Source organism: Chenopodium quinoa, unplaced genomic scaffold (assembly GCF_001683475.1).
Source record: "Chenopodium quinoa cultivar QQ74 unplaced genomic scaffold, ASM168347v1, whole genome shotgun sequence".
NCBI classification, from domain to species: domain Eukaryota; kingdom Viridiplantae; phylum Streptophyta; class Magnoliopsida; order Caryophyllales; family Amaranthaceae; genus Chenopodium; species Chenopodium quinoa.
Window position 1 is genome coordinate 1 of NW_018742928.1, and position 16,282 is coordinate 16,282.

Below are 16,282 nucleotides of genomic sequence, written 5' to 3' on the forward strand. Positions count from 1 at the left end.
GTAGGATAATTAATATGAATACCAAACGACTAATTTATTATTATTTTTTTAATTTAATTTTTTTTTCCTCCCTTTGAATTTATATCAAAATTATTCAGAGTAAGTCTTGTATGTGTTAGCCACACGGTGTGATCATATTAATTTAATTATAAGAATATTCTTTATGTATATATATGAGTAACCCTATTTATTCAAAAGAGTAACCTCATTTTGTCCATTAAAGTAACTCCAATTCATTATATGTAATATCAACTAATTTAGAAATAAGTAACCCGTTTGTTCATTCGAATAACTCCTAATTTTTTTTTATAAATTGAAAGAATAATTTCAGTTATGTAAGAGAGTAACCCATTTTCTTCATTTAAATAACCCACATACATCAAGATAATCCCATTTGTCTTTAATGTAACCTAATACGAAAATTTCCAAAAAAAAAAATAGTAATAAATAAATAAAATAAATACAACTGTCATGTCACGAATGATAAGACAACCTAGGGCAAAGGTAGACTTGGATCACGGAATAAGTACACTTCTCTGCCTCTCTCTCTCTCTATTCTCTATTTAAACACTATTCAATTTGAACTTCAATTTTCAGAGCTTTGTAATCTTTCTCGAAGTTTCAACACACAAAAATTAAAGCACGTATTTCTACCAAATAAATATTTGCAACTCTCTCTTTTTATCTCTTTTTAAAATTTCCTTATCAAAAGAATGGCAGAAAAACAAGAATTAGTATCGTTATTTGATTTTGATAAGACGATAATTGGGAGTACGATAGTGATTGATTGGTTATTGATAATTTGGGTTTTACCCAAATCTTCAACACCCTTCTTTCTACCATGCCTTACAACTCTCTTATGGTTAGTGTTCTCCCTTTTTTTTAATTCCATTAGCTTATTATTACTTGGATTATAATTTGTCATTGTTAATCTCTTCGTTAAGAATCAAGAGTTGCTCTAATGGTTAGGAGTTTTGTCATATATCTTAAAGATTGATAGCTAGATTTTAATATTTTGCAATGTTTATGTTAATACACAAATAGAAAGATCGAAAGAATCCTAAAACACACGTAGCTAGTCAGTATGCATGATTTAATATAGAGGTGTGGTGGACTGACCTAAATTTACCTAGCTTCAATTAATTATGTTTGCCCTTGTTTAGACTAAGTTTGATGAGCTGTTGTGAGTTATGTATAGACGTGTCCCAAAAAAATAAATTATATAATGCGCCGCACATATCTATGAAATCGTATATTCTTATAACATTTGTCATTACTTTCAATTTTATATAAGACCAAAAAATACATTAAAAAAAATCATCTAAACTTTCTTCTAGTCCCTGTTTCCCACCTTCTAAACTGCCTTACGGGCACAACACCATACCACCATAACCAAACGGGAGCACCGGCAAGTGGCAATTCACGATATTTCTGGAGGATGTTTTTATGTTAGACGTTTGAAAATTTTAAGATGATTACATTGGTATGTTGTTCATAAAAAATTCCAAGTGAAAGATATTTGTCCTAGTAAATTGAAAGTATAATAAATGTTACTCTCTTGTCTCTTTTATATTGTCCCATTCCACAAATCTGCTTTATTAAAAATTGGTAAGGGAAGAAAAAAAAGTGTGATCTCAATTTAATATTAGTGGGTTTAATTAAATGAATTGGAGAGAGAGGGAAGTACTTAAAATTAGTTTAACTCTTCACATGGGAGAGAGGTTGACAATAAAGCAAACTCATTTCCCACCAACTTTACAACGGTACAAGGTCACCCAATTTTCTAAAAATTTTAAAATTTCAACACTTTTTAAAATTTCACCCCAATCCTCCTGAAATTGTTTGCCTCCTTCAGCTGGTGCTCGGGTATAACTCATGCACACTGTTTCTGATGTGTTAGGCGCCTGAAGTGAGGCTAGAGGAGGTGTCGTACACATAACGACCAGGGGGTGTTGGGGATGAACTCCTCTTCATCATCATCGGAGTTAATTGGGGATGGGTTATGATAAAATTGAAGTTTATCCTTCAAAAAATCATAATCCTCACTAGTTAGCTCTGAATCAAACCCACCCTTACCACAGATTTGTGGGTCAATTTTTTTTTTGAAAATTATTGAAATTAAAATTCATGGTAATCAGATCTGGGAATAAACTATCAAGAACATACAAATACCCACACTACGAAGGAGAATTTCTCAAGGATAGATCTTAAGAAAGAGATTTCTACAGAAAAATAAAAAAAATAAAATTCTGAAATTGTAGAACCGAATTTAGGGTTCATCAACGGAGGAGAGAGAAAATACCAAATGAGTTAAAAAAATAGGGTTTTTATTTTTATAAGGGTGGTGAGAAAATAGAGGTAGTTGGAGGAGATGAGAGTGAAATTAATGGTGGAAGAAAATTACAGAAAAAGATAGATGGAGAGGACATTATTTGAATGAGAAGAGAGAAAACATTGACAAGAAGAGAGAGAAAAAGTGAAGTGATAGAGGAGAGAGAGTAATTAGTGGGTTAGAGGGAGCTCTTAGGATATATGATACCGTGACATGGCTGGGTTATAAAATTAAATAGAAAATAGAATGAGGAAATTAATAAGGGACATTCATTTATGGCAAATGGAGCAATAAAAAAGGACAAAGGGAGTACTTGTTAACATGATATGGATGACATTCCCTTCATAACCAATTAGTACAATAGTACCTGAATTATATGTTTATATATTAGAGTGATCAGATTATGAACCAATAAAAAAAAAGTAATTGAGTTTGCTTTGCAATTACTAGAGACGTGCTTCCTTGTTCAACTACAGGATAAAATGATGGAGGAACTTCATTTGCAAGGAACAACAATACAAGATATAACAGAATGCTTGATCAAGGTTCCATTGTCTCCAAACATCATATCTGCAATAAAATCGGCTTATGATTCAGGGTATTATACTCCTTCCTGTCTCAAGTAATAGTTTCACGTGTTTGAATTGGGGTTAATCTTAAAATCTTTTCGAGAAATGAAAATTGGTAAAAACGTATACAACGAGTTTTTTGTATAAAACAATCTTAACCAGGCCACCTCAAAACATGTTCCACTAAAACACATAGCCAATGGGCCCAATGTAGGCTCTTCCTTGGAAATTGTTACTTAAGGGTATCAATTATTATTACTCCGAAACATTTAACATTTACTAATTAATTTAGAAAGTGACCTATTATTTTAAGACAACCTTATTTTGAAATGGGCAATTCCTTAGAGATGGATAGATGTTCATCAACGTATAATTTCCGCTAAAACCCTTCCTACCATACCGAAGTTTTTATGCTTTTGATCTTACATTCAATTCTTAGTTTCTTACTCATTATGGAATCAGCTGCATGCCATGTTCATAAATTTATGTTATTCAGGTGTGATTTGAGGATTGTAAGCGACGCAAACACTTTTTTCATAGAGACTATTTTGAAGCATCATGGAGTGTTACATTGTTTCTCTGAAATCAACACGAATTCAGCTATTGTTGATGAGGATGGCAGACTCCGTATTTCGCCATTTCATGACTTTAACTCATCTTCTCATGGGTGCAACCTTTGTCCTCCCAATCTTTGCAAGGTACATATGATTCTAATAACTCTTCTATAATTACTTTGTTCTGGCTTCAAAATTTGCCTAATTACTAGTTATGTGACAATTAATTCTGCTCTTTTAAACTTGTTACATTATGTAGCAAAAGGCTTGCACCTTCTGATCTTGGGTTGCCAAGGAAATTAATTTCATGAATTTTGAATGCATGACTATAGTTTTTTCTGATGTATTTTTGCGAAAATGAAGCAGTTTCTGACTTTGATGAGCTTAATTATATTTCATTTGATCGTCTTCCTTCCAACATCTGAAGTATGTTGTTAATAATAACAGGGGACAATTTTTACAAGAATCCAAGCTTCTTCGTTAGAAAAGCGGTTCATCTATGTAGGAGATGGAAAAAATGATTATTGCCCAAGTTTAAAGCTAACAGCAAAAGATTATGTGATGCCAAGAAAGCATTTTCCTCTGTGGAATGCAATTTGTATCGATCCTGCACTTATAAAGGCGTCGATTCATGAATGGGAGGACGGCGAAGAACTTGGAAGGAACTTGATTAACTTAATTAGTTCTTTGATGATCATGAAAGCAGATGAAGTTCTTATAGCTGAGGAATATCTTTTTTGCTGACTGTAAGTCTGATCATGTTGCTGCACCTGAGTCCTTTCAGAAGTCAGTCCCGGTCCCTCATTAAGTATGAATTTATGATGTGAAACTCCTTATCTTTGTGGTTGAAGTTGATCAATTTCTGAGTAATAGCATGACAACCATGGCTTTGCAGGCAGTGTATGTAGTCATAGGTACACACTTGATAATGAATCAAAATAGTAATGGTGATGTTGCCAGTGACCACAGAAAATCTATTGATGTAGTGATGTATGCTTGATGTCCAACTAAGGTGGTAAATAGGTTTTTCGGATTGGATTATAGCTTGATTCAGATCACATTCGAATTTTGAGTCATTCGATTCAGTTTGAGTTCAGTTCTTATAATACGGAGTATTAGGTTGATCGATAAAATTCCTTTATTTTGGTACCATATCATTTAATTATGACAAATTTAGCCGACATCCAACCAAAACAGTCAAACTTCAGACCACAGGTACAAATCAAGTCCCTGTTAATTAGCTCATAGAGCTACCCAATACTCAGCTTTGTGAAATCACTGCTTTTGTCCAATTATTATTTAGGTCATGATCAGTTACAATTGAAATTTCTTGCAATTTGTACTTTTGGTTGAGTCAGTGTGTATTTCATCAGGTCTAATTATGGATGAAATTAGTTAAAATAATGACCATAATACAATCAGAGTCAAAGCACATTCTAAATCTTTTATGAATAACAATGAGTTGTGATGAATTAACCAAAACCCGACTCGATTCAAACTATTTCTATAGAAAAGGTAACAACTTTTTTTGACATTCCACGATACATTGTGTAAGAGTCGAATACATTGATGAGCACTTGATCAATAGATGTACAAATGTACTACATGTCTATATTACATTTCAACTAATTTTCCAAAAATATAATATGGCATTGCTGCAGATAAAGCACTGATAGCTGTGTACTGTTTTGAGCATGAAGAAAAGGTTTATATCAGGAAAAGAGGAAATATTTACTCTTTCCTCAAAGAATTGCATTTCTTATTTCTTTCCATAGCATAATGATTATTCCAAAGATTTACACACAACTCAACCCCCATGAAATCTATGATTACAAAATTAACAAATGTTCAATTTCTCAACCTTTCCAAACTAAATATAATTTATAAATACCTGTCCTGTTTCCTATAGTTTTTTATATTTTTTTCCTCTTATCTTATCTACAGCCCTTCTGTACCACCTCAAACTCAATTCTAACCAAAAAACTGCCTAACACCACTCCTTACTGCGTATATAACGATTACAATGACTTATCTTGCTATTAATCCTCGAGCTATACCTCAAGTGAGATGCGAGTCTTGATAGGCTTCAACTTTAGGCCCATGCTCTCGGGTGAAAGTAGCTCTGGGGAAATACAAGACGGACTTAATGGGCTTCTTGGGCTTACACTCATGTGTGATTGCCTGTAGAAGCCATAACCCATGAGGAAATATTCTAGAGGGATCAACATGGCATGTGGTTGCTCCTCGGTCACCAAAGACCCGCATGCCTGAACCTGTAATTTCAAACAGGAAGGATTAGTGAACAGATTGCAGCAAAAGATTATGTTTAACATCAACATCATAGGCAATAATTAGGGTACCTCCACTAAGGCACTAAATCTTCTATCTAGTTTTGTGGCCATGTGCACTGCTTCTGAGTGGAAAGATGAGTCCTCTCCAACAAATATTAGTGAACGACATCGTAGTTTCTTCAATCCTTCACTTATATCAGTCCTCCTGAGTAGAAAAGAGCAAGAGGAAAAATTCATATGAAAACTATTAAATGTGAGAGCACAGAAGATCAGGTGGTATATTTGAGGACTTAGCAAGACAAAGACACCCGGAGTACCATCTTTGTTCTGATAATAAAAAGGGCGGCAAGATCCTATATGACTTTAATTCTTACCAATTACCTCACCAGAAACATGTAATGATTTTTTTCAAGGACGTGGAAGGTAATGGTTCATAATAATTAGAGGAAACATTTTAGTATTAAAGTTACTTTGAAGCATTAATGAAAAAATGAGTAGTACACTACATGGACTACTCCCTCCATCCCTAATGCATGATAAGTCCTAGTTTAACCTGTCCCAAGATGATAGGACACTTATTTAAAGTTATACTTTCAACTTGCTCATGACTGTCATGGTTGAGATGCAAAGACTTGTAGGAAATGGTAGTTTACTGTATTTCAATTCAACTCTTCAAAAATGACCTCCAATCAAAGTAGCCTGTTATTATAAAAGGGCAGAGACTCTAGTGATAACTTACTATGAAGTATTTATCTGTAAGCAAAGCTACATTGTTTAAGTATAAAAAATTAGCTTCTGTAGTTTCCAACGCTATAGCGAAGGGTTAAAGAGTAAATAGCAATATAATAAGGAGAGGAGATCAGCCGATAACCTTGATTTTTAGAAACATGTCAAAATCAAGAAGATAAAGGAGAAAGACAATACCTGTTAATTGCCTCCAAAAAATGCATGACATTAATACTTTCTCTATCATCCAGCCACTGATAGAACCAAAGGTAAACAATATATCAGTACTTCCACACCAATGCAAATAAACAGAACTCCCCATTCACATAGTAACACCGACAGAAAAATACATATCAAAATAGGGAAAATTTCTCAAAAATGATAAATGAGGATATTATGGCTAAAGAACTCACTTTTCGACAAGCCTGAACTATATCTGATTCTGGTACAAGGGAATTACCCCGAAGTTCCTGCAACAGGATTCATAGTACACCATTAAAGCATACCATACTAGAGTTTTAATTAGATGTATACATAATGTAATTAGACACTAATCACAAGCACAATCATGAAATATACCTTGCTAAAGTATCGTTTGAGCAGCATCTCTTTAACAACACTGCACATGCCATAGAAGTAAAGTAGATTTGACATCACCTACAAAAAATACAGAGCTTTATCAGGCAAAGATTCTTTCCTTTGAACTATTGGTAGACAAGTTCAGAAAAAGGGACCTTATTGTACAACCATTCGGTCCAAGATGGTGCTCTGCATAGAGGAGAGATAAGTATCAAACCAAGAACACGCTGCTTATATTTCGTCTGCATGTAAAAAGGCAAAAGGAATGACAATAAGTACAAATACAACTTATTTTGAAACTTTTTTTGGCACGATTGCATCAAAATACAGCGACACAACTTACAGCAAATAATGTTAAAACGTATGCTCCAGCAGTCACTCCCATACACATAACTTCACCTAGCCTGCAACATGTAATAGTCCCCAACGTAAGTTTCGTCAATTGTGCTCGTCACTACTGGTCTTAAAATGATCAAGACAGCAACCAAAGGTCTACGGCCCAACGTTGTATTTTATTACATGCAACATGAAATAAACCAGTGGCAGGGCTCGAGAAAGTAAGTGAAACAACTGACAATTCTGCTTAACATAAAACTCTCAAACTTGCAAAAGTTTTCGTAATGGAAATTACCCGAAATAGTCAAGAACCTCAACTATCTGATCAGCCAAATCATCAACTGAAGGCTCAGAGGATTCATATTCATAGCTTATTGCAGCAGCTCCCCACTGAAACAGCTCTTAACAAAAGTTCCATGTTAGAAACAATACAAGCAAGATCCTTTAACTTTGTCCCAAAAAAACAAAGCCAACTAGGATCATTAATAATACAGGTAATAACAACTCCTACTATTATTCAATGGTGAATATATAAATGCTGCTTCTGCCCGACTTTATCAGTCACACTATTAGTGTAATTTGAGCTGGTAATGTGACATCTAGAGTCGAATAGACGTCGTATATTTATAAGAAAAAAACTAACTCGTCCAAGTTACAAACCTCATGGCCAGGAGGACTGATATGGTAGATGCAAAAGTTGTGAACAAGCAAAGATAATGCCTCAGGACACATGAATAATCCTTGAAAACACGATGCATCTGCTCAAAACAATCCGCGAAAAAACAAAATCAAAATCATATTCTAATACAAATGCAATAGTCATTACACTTACATGCTATTCATAATTAAGGATTAAACCCCGTCTTAAATGCCACGCAACCATCTTAATCCCTTTTTTTCCATAATCATGCTTAGTAAAAAAATTGGCACTCTTAAAAATATATACACCAATACCTACCACAAGCCTATAAACATGCATAAACAATAGCTAACAAGTGACACTATAAACAAACTTAAAATTAATCAATTTCTCAATCAATCATCAATATATATAATACAAACTCACAATTTAGAGCTAAATCTGGGTAAGTAACAAGAGCTGGCTTATCTTGATCACCATAAACAGCTACCGACACCGGACCCGAACCTGTTTTTAACATAATATTCCTGTACAAATTACAACATAAAACACTTACATAATGCACTTAACAACAAGAACAAAATATCTTAATTATATGATTATCAACCCATTTTTTCTAAATGTAGCATTAAATTAATTTTCTCACTTAATATGTAACATATTCATCAATTTTTGGTCCCCCCAATACCAATTTCATATAATAAGCTAAAATTAGTTTTCTGAATTGGAATAATACCCCATCAAAAACAATCAGTTTAAATTAATTTTCTCAATTCTACATTTTTGTATAACTAACAAATAACTATAATTAGCAACCCCTTAATAAATGCTAACAAATTACATTTATAATTTGTAAAATACACAACTTAATTAGCTAAATAACAAAATTAAAAAAGTGGGAAAATTACAAGAAATAAATTAATTAATTAATAAACAAATGAACAAAAATGTACCTTGCTATCAATGGAGATCGGCTCAATATTAACAGAAACAGAATCACTAGAATCTCCCATTTGTTTCTCTCTCTAACTCAAGAATTTTTTTTTTTTAAATTTATATATATTTGGGATTTTCTGTTCGGTGAGAAGGGGTTTTATATAAATGACTAAATTTTATTTTCTCTCTCCTCTGCCAGTGAGTGAGTGCAGTGAGTCACCGACGCTCGAGGAAGAAGGTGATGAAAGGGGTTAACCATGGTTAAGGGTAATCAACTATGGTAAGAGTACCGACAGTATGTATGAAATGACCATTTTAGCCTTGGATTTATATGGTAGGTTTTTGATGTGATGGGTAATTTATGGAATTTAATAGAAAGAGGGAATTTTTTTTGGAAACTTCTTTATTTTAATTTTCTGATTTTTTTTTTTTTAAATAAATGTTGAGTGTTAATTAATTATTGGTGGTCAAATAGTCATGTGGATCTTGAGGTTTAAGCTCCAAAATCTACTTTTATAATTAAAAAATATTTAAAATATTAAAGAAATTGTGTGTTAAATAAAAGACAAGTGAAGAAGGGAAAAAAAAAAAAAAGGTGAAAAGTGCTTAATCTATCATTGTTGGTTGGTATATGGATTTTCTTCTTTTTTCCTTTATGTCATTTTCCTATTTTTTTCCTATTAATTTGAGAAATTGATGAGGTGTATTAATGTAGAAATTGATGAGGTGTATCAATGTAGTAAAATTATGGTCATTTATTTTGTTTGTTATGTGGATAATTTGTAGAATATTTCTTCATAGCTAGAGACGAAAATAATTTTAAGAAATGTGAAATTGATCTTTACATTACTATTATGGTTTTATTTTGTACCGGTCTTGAAGATTTTTTGGTCACGTAAACTAATTTGGTTAGAATTAGCTTTTAATATATTCTCGAACTTACTATTATAAATATGTACATATTCAATAATGAAAACCAAAACAAGATGATCTTACGAAGAAATGAATCAAGGTCTTTTTCAATGAAATTTCAATATACAAGCCAAGGATTTGTTCTAAAAGGAAAGATGTGTCATACAATGTTTGATATCATGAGTTCAACTTCTATTTTAAATTGTGCGGAGTAATACGCAACGATAAATTGAATTAGCTTGAACAACTAACGTCAATACAATACAAAAATAACAATATGAATTACTGTTATTACAAATTTACACAAATTTGATAACTAGCTAGCTCATCATAACAATGTAATTATGTAATCGTATAAGTAGTAATACAATATTTTAATTTAAAATCTTCACTAATGTACAATTGTAAAATTGACTAATGCTTCGAGTATTATTTTGTACTTTATAAGTTGACCTCATATTGAGGCAATCTTTAACGTCACAAACAAGTTATCTCATCTACATACTTTCACTAGGATCAATTAGTTTCCAATTGCTTTAAAAACATGTAATACGTTTGGTAAAATCCAAAAGACTAAAATAAAGTGAAGACTTTAGGAAACAATATAATCACATATTTTACTTCAATTCAGTCCAAAATTAATTATAATAATTATTATAAAGTGAAGTATTCATATGTTTTTTGTACATAGTATTTAGATGCCTTGTTAGCTTTCAGTCCAGAAAAATTTTCTGTTGAAACATCACAAGCATTTAGGTTCATAGTGCTTCATCATCGATACACATGTTGAAATATCAATAGTTACTTATATAATTAAAATAATGGGTTGAGTTGGTATATGTCATTGACATTGGATTGCAATGAAATTTTCTTCACAAAACTAATTCATCATAAAATAGAATAATATTATCATACTTAGAAATTATATATTATATTTCCACTCATAATTCATCAAAATATATATATTTCGAATGTAAATAAATTAAATATTAACTTTTAAACTACAATTGACTTGGCAACATCAACAATTTTGGTGAAATCTTTACCTTATCTACAAATGTAGTTATGTAGTGATATGTAAAGGCATCATAACTATTCATGTTTAATTTTGCCTTATCTTCTTGTATTGGTTCTTTCACTTAATGTGTTATTATTTCACTTTTTGATGTTAAAAAACTCAAATGATGAATGTATAGTATATATGAAAACAAGGGGTGATAAAAACAGTGTTGGATTTCGTAGTGTCCGACACTACGCGGAATGAAACCCGCTCAAGACCCGCACACTAATTAATGTAACTAAACATGCAATCACATAATTACACAACAAAGAGAGAGAGAAAGAGAAAAGATGATCTTACCCTCGACGCATACTTCGCTCTCTTACGAGCTCTTACTTGAAAGCTCTAACTTCGCAAGTGCGTAAGCCTTCGACGGCTCGCACCCTCGACCCGACCCGAACGGTTCCTACCCCGAAAGTTAGTCGGGGCTAGACCAAGAAAATACTAGAGTATTATGAACTTAAAGGTTTTTTCACTTATAGGGAGATGCATTATTGAGTTCAACTCAAGTGCTTCTTTCCAAACCCAAAACATGGGTATTTATAGGGAAGGGAGTCTTGATTTCCTATTTCCCATCAATGTGGGAGAATTGCATTTTGCTCAATTTATTTTAATTCAAAACAAATTAAAATGCAAATGAATCAACAAGCGTCAAGTGGCAAATGGTGAGCAAGGGTAGGTGAGGACCACTAAGGAGGGGGGGACCAAACACCACTTGCTCCCCAAACAAGCCACCAAGACCAGTCTTCCCATTGACCGGATACTGGCCCACGCACAGCTGGTTGGCAGCCTGCCAAGGCTGCCCAGCTGGCGCCTAGCTGGCCAGCCTACCTTCGCATGAGCACCAGCCCCGCAAGCATGCTCGGCCAGCAAGCCTAGCACGCATATGCATGCTTGGCTTGCGGCAAGCCTTGCGATGCGGTTGGTGGCCTAGGCTAGCCTAGCACTTGCATGGCTAGACCAATGCAAGGCTACGACTTAGCTAGTACTTGTCGCTTGCTTGATTTTCTCGTCTCGTCGAATTCTAAATTCGACTTGACTTATGACGCTCAGTTTCGATGCTTTAAGCTCAATATCCGACGTCTTTGTTCGTAATACTCTAATGACTCATCTAATCCTTCGGATTAATTCGTCGTCTCGGATTGGTTACTCGATTGGGGTGCGACCCGAAGGGTTCAGTCAAGATTAAGCTGTAATATTAATTATACATTAATATTACTGATCGGAAGCGGCCTCCACCTAGGCAATTCCGATCACTTGACCTCACTGAATAATTAGCTTTCTAATAATTCCGAACCCTCTATCGGAATAATGCACTTGTTGGAAGGAGACCATTCCTTTCAAACAGGAAATGTTATCCTTAAACTTACATATCCTTAAGCTTAAGTAATTGCTACCATATAACAAAAGTTACCAAATGATTTATTTAGCCAACAAAACCTAACTTCCACTATTTCTCCTTCCCCACCATCATTAGTAGGGGTGAGCAAAAATTCCGGGTACTCGCAATTGGAACCGGAACCGGTTAGGAACTGGTGGACCCGAAATTGGAATTGGACCCGGTGGTTCCAATTCCGGGTGATAAATTAAGGACCCGGTTGCAACCGATTTCAATTCCAATTCTTAAATTTTTGGACCCAGAACCGGTTGGGTACCGGTTACCCAACATATATTAATCTAAATACATTTAAAAAAACAAAAAATATGTTGAACGTATCTAGTTAGTAAAATTAAAAAATATTATTAATACCTAACATAAATAAAATAGCTTAATGCATATATACATATAAGTATTTAACGCTAAAAAATGAAAATAGACCAAAATAAGTATTATAATTTTTATTATATTTTAACAATTATATATAGGTGGGTATCCGGAATCGGAACCGGTACCCGGTGGTTCCAATTCCAATTCCTAAATTTTAGGACCCGGTTGAACCAATTCTAAGCCCGGTTCCAAATTTTAGGACCTGGTCCCAACCAATTTCAGGCCCGGTTCCTAAAAGTTTGACCGGGTACCCGGTTTACTCACCCCTGATCATTAGCATGTACCTCAACCACCATCACCACCCCTACCTCTAGCTGCTTCCGGATATCTCCCTCTTCTCTAAATTTGCTATAAGTATCAACAATGTAATGTAGATTTCATCGAGGCCTAGTCACTTGGAAACCAAAAAAATCCTAATCATTTAACCTGTTTTATTTGGACTTTGAAGATAACTCATTTTAAACATTCCTTATAAGATTACTACTTATCATCGTTGTACATCTTAATGTTATCATTTCATTAGAGGCAATGATTTCCCTATTATATATGAAAGTGCTCTCTTGATTGTAAAATCCACCATTACTCGTCCTTCAAATTGGACCACCAATCAAGATCATGAAGATCAAAGCATAAACCCACTACATTCATCATAATCATTACTATTGTACATTGGATGTCATTTTATTTTGCTATATTCAAAGCCGTTTCTTTCACTACTTCACATACTTTAATCGTAAGCGAATTGTTATTAATATAAAGACCCTTCCTAAAGACACTACCTAATTATTTTGTTCAACAAATAAACCTTTCTTTCTTTGTTTTTATATATGTACTTAGTTGATTACTATATAATGATGACAAGCTTCAATAAATATAGATATAGTGTTGTTCAATTTGTCGTTGTATATTCTTTCTTTAATTGGTAGGTAAAATTGACACACAAATAGAAGTATTTTTCTAAGCGTAAGTGCCTTAGTTATTATGCTCGTATTTGATGCTTTATCTTGGGGGATTTATCAAAAATTTACTACGAGTAATGTTTATGTAAGGATAGTTCTCTTTAAATATATGTTGTTTTTCCTAATTTCCGCTTGTACACGCGTGATGTAATGCATATTAGAGGGTGATGAGACATAATTGATATCTAAACGACACAACTAACCTACATTGGTTATTCAGTCCATAACACCATTAATTTCTTTTAAAATATGTTTATCATTAACGCTAAAGCCTTAAATTTAACTTACTAATAAAATTACTAATCGCAACGTTAATTATCATTCGGTCCTCTATATATTAAAGTGAAATTTTTTTCCTAAATCGAAACATCAATTAACAATACATTATCCCCAATACAAATATATCTCGAATAATAATAAAAACCTATAGGAGAACAATGATTAAAGGAGACATAAAATTAAAAAAAATAAAGATCTCACTCAAACCCTAGAAGGATCCTTAAAAATAAAATAGGTATTATACGTTGAATATGCTAGATCACAAATGGTCATTAATGAGTTACACATGGTCATGTATGTATCCTTAATCATTCTATGTCTCACCTGCCACCAACCTTATTTTGTATAGATTTGCCATATTTTCAGGCTTATTTAAATTATTAGTTTATACGAATGCACTTTTAGCTGCCCCAAACTTAATGCATTGGCCATAACATATGGTAACAGCAGAGCCTCGACGTGTTTTTGCATTTTGTATATAATAATTATAAATTATGTTCTTGGATTTACATCTGAATTTATACTGAACTATTTAAGAATTCTATATATGTGAGTTTTCTAATATTAACTTTTGGTACAGTATTAAGATACATGTCAGTATGTCGTGTTTAGTCAAATTCTCCAATTATTTTTTATCGTTTACAGACTTTATACCATTTGTTTTTTCATGGTCTAGTACTCTTTCTATTTTTATGAAAAGTGACACCTTACCGGCCATTATAGTTGTCAAAAAGCAACTTTGGTAAGTCATTAATATCGTTAATTGTCTACTATAAGTCAACATCACCAAATAATAGCGTACACGGTCAAAGTGTTGGACTTGTTAAAAAGAAATATTTGTAAAAACTATAAAAAGTTGATATTTTGAAAGAATATGCTTAGATGAATCTAATAAGACTGTACATGACGACTATGTTTTTCTTTCAACGATTATTTCCAACGAAGTTAATGAACTTAGTAAAAGAAAATGGAGCAAACGTTATTTTCTTTCAAGACAAAAGAGATTTACAAATTTGTAGGACAAATTTTGTGAAAAATACAATATATTTCCTTTGTTAAGATTTGGGCCTATCAATTGAAGTGTAATGCATATTATATGATGCAGATTTTAAGGTGCACCAATGACGCAAATACCCTCTTTTTTAACGGATTTACAGAAAGAATTAAATTGGGCCCAAACTCAGAAGTCTTTAACAAATTCCTAGTACCTCCTAAAAACCCCAAAAAATAAAATACCCCCTTTCTTAACTATAGAAAGAATTACGTAGTAAATTGTTTCAAGTTAGGAAACTTTTCTTCAATGAAAATTTAAAAATAAAAAAAAATTAGCAATTACCGACTTAAATTACCGTGTAGCTTGAGCCTCAAGCTAAGGAATCATGAGCTGATTTCTACATATAATGTAACGCAGTTAGGCTTATTCAATTATTCTAATTTTGTTGCTAACAAAAATTACAAAATTAAAGGCAAGGTTTTTAGAGTGAAAACACTTTGATTGTGCTATCAATGGGGAGGTTAAGAGAAACACCCGTCTTGATCGATTGCGAGCATCGTCGTCGAGCAACAAAACGAAAGCCGAAAAAGCATAAAGATATGAAGATTTACGTACAATACGAAGAGTGGGAACGTAGGAAATATTGTGATGAACAAGAGATGATGAAACAACGTCTCCTTATGTTCAAAGTAAAGATTGTCTTGTACTGTTTAAAGGGGAGTATGATCCCATAGACTGTGAAGCGAGTAAAAGTGAATTATTGAATTTTCTTACATCGTACATGTTTCACCCTAACCCCGATGAAGTGTTACAAGACATGTACGAGAAGGTTTCGAGTCTTAGACGTAGGGTTGCTAACTCGAAAGATGTGTACAATATTTTTGCCAAATATGCAATTGTAAACAACTATGAGATACATTGTACTACGTCACGTGACGTAGAGTACGAGGGGGTGATCACTTGGGTTGAATACCGGCAGGAGGAATTATCACACGCTGTGGAGGTGGTTAAGGAAGGGGAATTGCCAACAGATGAGGGTTTTACATGTGCTATTTGTCTCGAAGAAGTTAAAGAAGTGGCGCGACAAGAAGATGAACCTAATCAAGTTGTTAGACTAGTGTCATGTGAACATATGTTCCATATTGCTTGTATTCATCGATGGGTAAAGGATCGTGGTCATGGTACTTGTCCTCTTTGCCGGGATAAGTTGCCGAAACCAAGATGTCGTTGTGATTGTGATCTTGGTACGAAGATGGCTTTAGATAATTCTAAGGCTGTTCAAACCGAGTTTGATAAATATGATAAACCCTTAGAAGCTATAAGAGGTATCAGGTTAAACCAAGTCTA

General features: G+C 33.4%; 1 protein-coding gene and 1 pseudogene across 1 annotated transcript; one reads left to right on the plus strand and one right to left on the minus strand.

Moving 5' to 3' along the window:
- The first annotated feature begins 774 nt into the window (after positions 1 to 774).
- On the plus strand, positions 775 to 4,199 carry LOC110728347 (inorganic pyrophosphatase 2-like). The gene is made up of 4 exons (XM_021907995.1): positions 775 to 862; positions 2,809 to 2,930; positions 3,398 to 3,599; positions 3,903 to 4,199. Exons 1-4 carry the CDS (start codon positions 842 to 844, stop codon positions 4,197 to 4,199), a joined length of 642 nt encoding a protein of 213 aa, XP_021763687.1. The 5' UTR covers positions 775 to 841.
- Positions 4,200 to 4,964: 765 nt separating this feature from the next.
- LOC110728348 lies at positions 4,965 to 9,469 on the minus strand (annotated as a pseudogene).
- Between the last annotated feature and the right edge of the window lie 6,813 nt (positions 9,470 to 16,282).